Genomic DNA, 6,429 nt, shown 5'->3' with positions numbered 1-6,429 from the left:
AGTTTTGTCCACAGAGTCTTCCTTCTCTTCTCCTGAATTCTGAGTTATTCGATCTATACTGCTGAAAACCTGGAAGGCAAATAATCCATGCTCATTAGTATCTTCTAGAAAGAGTCTGTCAGAAAAAAAACCCAAGTCTTGGGGAAAAAAACCTGAGTAAGAGTAAAGTTTGAACTGGACTGTGTATTCAGAATGTACTTTCAAATATTGTTTACTTGAATCCTGAGATAAAAGGTCAATATATGTATGTGTGTGTATACACACACACTCACATGAATATATATACATATATATATTTTTTCCTTTGAGTGGAGAGCTATGAATTCATCATCCCCTCTCACCATATCTCATTGTGGCCTTTGGATCTGTAAACAAAATCCATAGATGCATTGGGGTTTCTAGGCCTAGGGATCAATGCACATCTTAGATTACTTTTTAACCATGAAGTCAATCAGAAAAAGAAAATAACAGAGAAAGAGATTTAATGCTCACCAGTCACGGGTCGGAAGGAGAAAAGTAAATTGGAATTGAGTGCAAAGAGAAGAATAAATGATCTGTTTCAAGACTTGGGAGAGGGGGTGGGGAGAAGGTAGGAATGTGGTACATATTTGGTCATATGAGACAGAGGTATTTGTTTGGCTTACAAATCACACATACAGACAGGCAGCTTCATATATGGTACTGGAATTCTTGAAGGAGATCAGAGCTCAGGCAAACCCCAGATCTCAGCCCACCTCTGACTCTCTGTTGTCCCATAGGAAAGATGGAAGGTAAAACAAGGGGCTGAGAGCCAGAGCAGGAAGCACCCCCTACCCCACTCAGCCACGTGCTGCTCTCACGACCTTCCGTCATCTACTGGGATGAAGAGGAAGGTTGCTAAAGGATAGAAGACAGAGGGAAAATGAAATACCATCCAAGGCAAAGAAGAACACAGTGTTCATGGGTCAGCATTGATGGGCCAGAGAACAGGTTCTGCTCTGAGCCTGCACTGAGTGTTAACAAAGCTTTTGCCCTGGCTCTGGGACATACTTGCCACCACTCTGTCTATGGAAATCTCTACCTCTGTGTCATTCCTATGAACAGGAGGGTAGTGCTGGTCAATTCGCAGGTGCACTGTAAGTAATCACTTAGAAAAAGCTTCGGAGTACTTTAAAATCACTAAATGTTACAGAAAAGCTAAACAATAATCATGCAAAATGCTATAGCAACAGAAAATATGTAGCTACTGAAAATAGCAAAAGGAAGGTAGGGATCCCTCTAGGTTTATTTCCTTTTTTTCCTAGGACTCTGCCCTGTCAGAACTATCAGTTTTGTTTATTTTTAAATCTTACCACTACTAGTAAAAAAGCATCTTTCTCAAGCATCAATTTTATCTTCTACCATTTCCAAAATTCCAGCTTGGCCTCCTACTGCCTTTTCAATATAGCTTACAATTTCTATTACTGGTTACAAGATTTTCTCATTCCATGGTCAACTGTTCCCAAGTATCTTTGCCAAGGACTGAGCCTTCTCCTTGTGCTGAATTCTGTGGCATACCTAGGAGAGGGCTCTGCTCACAATGAAGCTCATGCTCTTCACTGTAAGATTAAAGACATGGGGTAATGCCTCCACAGCCTGGCTCTGAGTTAGACTGAGGGACACACAAGGCAAGTTCTCATACAAGTAGCTACCACATACTCCACAAAGAGACTCTGCGCAAGTCTATGCCTCCAAGAAAAGAGGATCTTAATTTGTGAAGGGAGAGAAATATACCTCTATAGTAGGGTAGGGACTCTGGATTACCCTGATGATGGAGTCACTTTTCCTAAACAAAAAGGGATATTAAGCACAGGAGACCTCAAACCCCCCAAAGAGTAGCTGGTTTTACAATCCTGTCCAGCTTTTTAGGGGTACCATCTGGCCAGTGGGAAATTCTCCCAGAGAGACTCTGTATGTTTATGCCACATTCCACTTACTTTTGAAAACCTATGTGAACAGGAGGAAAACTGCCTTATTTCCACATTAAAGTCTTCATCGTTTGTGTCATCTTCTTCCTCAGTTTCCATATGATGATACTTCTCTGACCGAGCTGCAGGTGAAATGTTTGGGAACAATTAGGAACAGTTTCAATTACTCAGAATTATGGCTTTTAATTTAGGTATTTTGAGTTTCTGCATCAAATCAACATTATGTTTAAGAACTCATAGGTATGAGATTGAAAGGTTCAAAAGTGGAGATAATTTTTTATGGAATAAAGTCCAAACAATGTTTTATGTCAGATAAAGCACATACTATCAAAATAACTTGTGTCATCCTCGGATTCCAGTTGGGGAATAAATTCTGCCTTCTGTCTCAGCAAACTGTTCCAGTCTAAAGAACGAAAGAATCGATGCTGTTTGACTTCGTATGCACCACCTGCGAGGGGGAGGGTGGGGGGGTAGAGACAGAGGAAAGTGTTCAACTATCCTCTAAGCAAAGGTAAACATCAGTTTTTGAAAACAATTTAAAACATTTATCAGCACAGAAATAAAGAAATCGTGGAAATCATACTTTTTCATTTTATAACCAAAATCCAAAAAAATTTCCCATATTTATCAGCAGGAGATTTGATTTTGCTAACTGCAGTTGCTATGGCACAGTTTCTCTATGTTAATTTTTCCATGACTTCCTCCATTTTTCAAAGGTTAATGACGCAGCCACTTAAAATCACATTATGCTGAACCTGGGGATATGGACGCATGTTGGCCCAAAGCAGACTCACCCATTACAAACCCAAAGAAATTCTAACAAGGTGCAAAATATGTTCACAGTAATATTTCCTCTGGAGGTAAGGTTAATAATGATGAATTTTTCCTAAATACTATATAATGGTTACTATTCAATTTTATTGGATTGCTCATTAACATAGGTGAGAATTAGATTCTGTGAATTACAGATTCTTAAATTGGAAACTGACAAAGCTGTTTGATACATTTATAATGTATCCATTGAAAATCAATCACAATTCCTGAGTTTTAGGTTTCTTTTTGCCAAGTCAGCATGATAGCACAGTTCAGTGAAATGTTTTTAATTCAGTTCATAATTTTAAAGAAGGGCAGGATCCATCAAAAATATTAACACTACACCCCGTGCAAAGAGAAGAAGATACACGTTATAAAATCACAGCACAAGAATCAAGCCCCCACCTTGTCACCAGCACACACTGCTGATGAGGGAGATAACAAAGAATCAATCCTGAAAAATGCTAGGAAGAGAGATTTCTCCGAAGATTAATACCAGGGTCTAATCAGCCTCCCTGCCGGATCTCCTCTAGGTGTAATGCAAATGCCTCTCACCCATGTCTCTCATCCTGTCCTCCGTGGGATGCAAAGGGAATAGGATGAGAAATGCCCGCTGAATGGAAAAGGGGCTGCGAACCTTGGTTGGGAGGAACGGCTATCTGTGTGGTTCAAAGATGTGGCTGACTGTGACAAGTACTACACTAGATGCCGTTAAGTATCTTGTTTCCTTTAATTAAATCATTAAAAATAACCCCCGAAGTAGGCATTTTCAACTCCATCTTTGGATGGGAAAACTAAGGATGAGCAATAAAGCACCCTAGAAAAAGATCCCCCAGAGCGTAAGGACTGGAGGAGCATAACCCAAGTCTGTCTAAAAACACCCCGGCTCAACCTCAGTGCCACAGTATCACACTCCAAGTAAGGAGGAGGCATGATTTAGTTCGCTTCTACTCTGCCGTCTCTCTTGCATCGGTTTGCAAATGAATTCACAACTGCCAGTTCTGGGGAACTGAGCCTAGCAGCCACTTCATGTGGCTTCTCTGGAGCACCTCCACCAAGTCCCACTCCAGCCCACCAGGCATCCTGGCTCTCTCAGCCCCAATCATTGTCCCCAAACATGGCTGCCAGTGTCATTTTCTTCTCATGCTCTTTTACTTGAAGAAGCAGAATACAAAAGCTAAAAGGGATTAACTGTCTCCCTATTTAAATCCCTCACTGTGCTGATGACACTGATGTCGAGAGTCAAGCCCTCGCTAATGGCCCATAACACTCAACTCTGGACTCCTCATCCAGCCATGGTTCCGCTACACCACAATTACCATCACTTCAGCTGCTGCTCATAGCGCCGTATCAGTGACACAGCCCTGACATTCTGGGTTGCTCAACTTTACCCAGAAAAGCAGTGTCTCTGGGGCCAAGAGCTCAAACAGCACTTCCAGACCACACCCAGAGTGTCAGGGTTTTCACTCCCTTGCCTGCCACCCTCTGGTGAGAGCTTTCCCTTCATCTCTGTGGGCAAGGACAGACAAATGGGTCCTCCCCAAGCATTCACAGCCCATTGCTGATTCAACTCACATTTCTCACCCTTTGGCCTTTGTACCCCACTGAGAAGTTGGTTATCAATGCATCCTGTTCCTCATGCATTATGGCGAGTTAGGGAAGAAAAGAATTAAAGGGTCAAACTGGGGTAAATGATCTCCGGGTTAAACTGCTGGTAAAATATTTGCATTATGAGCTAAATACAAATCACTCATACAAATGACAGCTCTCAATTGTAAGGATTCACCATGAAGGGAAGGGAAGAGAAACTAACTATTCCTTGAGCTCCTATTAAGTGCTAGGTCAATGTATTAGATACCTTCATGAACATTTTTGCATTTATTCCTCAAAATAATACTGCTAGATGTGTAACATGCCAATTTTCATAGACTAGGAAACCGAGATTCAGGGCAATGAAGAAACTACTCAAGACCTCAAAGCTGGTGCACGGGTGGTATTCACATGTGAGCAGCTTTAAAGTCCAACGAGCCAGGCTGCTGCTCAACACTCAACAAGTTCAAAACTGTAGTTTAAGTAGGACAAGTTCCCAAATTGCAAGTTATGCTTTGGCACTAATGTTCTCCCTTGAGTTTTCCTCTCCTTTCATAGAAGTTTCTTAAACATCCATTATGTTCTTCACACCCTTTTTCTCAGCCTCTCTAGTCTCTCAGGCAAGTATGCATTTGCACATTTTCACGGTGCATTATTTTGCCCACTAAATATGCATTAAATACAAAATGCTGTCAATGGAAGCAGCATGGCAGGCCTGCGGGATCCTCAGCCTCATTCTCCAGCCCCTACTGGGACTTATCACATTGGACCTGTCTGTTTGGCAAGCACTTCTTGATAATGCTTAGAGCTTGGGCAGGGTCTTTTAAATGTCTCGTTTGGTCTTCTGCTAAGGGATTTGTTACTCAAACTGTCAAACCTTGAAAAGACTGAAAGTAGCAGTCAACAAGAAAATGTACAGAGAAATAACTTGCAGCATATGATACAGAAACCTGGATATGCTGACCAGCATCACAGCTCTGTCTCATTAAATCAAGCCCAATCAAGAATCCAAGTATTCCTGGAGGAGGGAAACAAGCAGAATATTAAGTGGAAAAACTCTCCAAACTGATACTTGATCACTGAAAGGAAGGGGACTTTTGAGTCTCCTTTTGAAGGGGTATGCCCATTCTCATATACTTTTAGTCAGATCTTAGGATTCCATTACTCTGGGACAGTTGAATGGAATGTATAACTAGATATTTGTGTTACTGCAGGACAATCTTAAAATGCCACTGCTTCTCATATTTGATGAGAGTGAGTTAAAATCATTCCTTAAAACTCTGCCCCATTCACAGTCTTCATACTGATTCTTTGATAGCTACTCAATCTCTTGAACCATAAAGCAAATCTGACTACAATCCACAGAAGGTTGGAAATAAGTTTGCTAAGTCACTTCAGACAAGTGGAAAAGCAAATAGGGTGGGAAGAAATAGAAAGTACAGTCAGCCCTCCACGTCTGTGGGGGACTGGTTCTAGTACCCGAGCAGACACCAAAATCCTCAAGTCCCTCAGCTGGCCCTCAGTATCTGTGGACTTAGCATCTCAGGTTGGCAGAATCTGTGGATGCAGAATCTGCAGATACACAGTGCTGACTGTACTCTGTTCAAAGAGTTCAATCAACTCAAAGGTAAGGGTTCCACCACCATTTCTATGTCTTGCATATCTGAAAGTGAAAGCCTGAGATTACACAGGTAGAAAATTTAAAACAACAATACCACCAGCAGCAACATCACACCTGGTTCCAAGAGCCTTATGCGGATGATCTCTTTTTAAACTCATCATAATCCTGTGAGGTGGTATTTCTCTCTCTCTCTTTTTGTTTTTTTTTTGATTAATTTGCTAAAATGAAGCAGCTAAAGATGTATCTCTACCTTACTGAAACTCTGATTTTAAAGGCATATATAAAAACCCATTGAAAACCAGCAATGAAAAAATAATCCTGAAACAGCAATATAATGATACATCATTCCTAATTCAGAATATAGTTTTAATTCACTGACATAAAACAGCTGAAAGTGTATCTTTTTTCTATGAGGTGGTACTTCTAAAAGCTCCTTTTTACAGACGAGGAAATAAGGAA

General features: G+C 41.0%; 1 protein-coding gene across 1 annotated transcript in view; it reads right to left on the bottom strand.

Moving 5' to 3' along the window:
• The window catches only part of MAST4 (microtubule associated serine/threonine kinase family member 4), a 168,583-nt gene that overhangs the window by 24,128 nt on the left and 138,026 nt on the right, over positions 1 to 6,429 (bottom strand). The window contains 3 exon segments of the mRNA XM_008568933.1: positions 1 to 69; positions 1,956 to 2,068; positions 2,272 to 2,394. The exon segment at positions 1 to 69 is cut by the window's left edge and continues 83 nt beyond it. Coding sequence (XP_008567155.1) covers positions 1 to 69; positions 1,956 to 2,068; positions 2,272 to 2,394 — 305 coding nt within the window.

Source organism: Galeopterus variegatus, unplaced genomic scaffold (assembly GCF_000696425.1).
Source record: "Galeopterus variegatus unplaced genomic scaffold, G_variegatus-3.0.2 Scaffold453, whole genome shotgun sequence".
NCBI classification, from domain to species: domain Eukaryota; kingdom Metazoa; phylum Chordata; class Mammalia; order Dermoptera; family Cynocephalidae; genus Galeopterus; species Galeopterus variegatus.
Note: the sequence above shows the minus strand (reverse complement) of the source record. Positions and strands in the feature narration are given on the sequence as shown.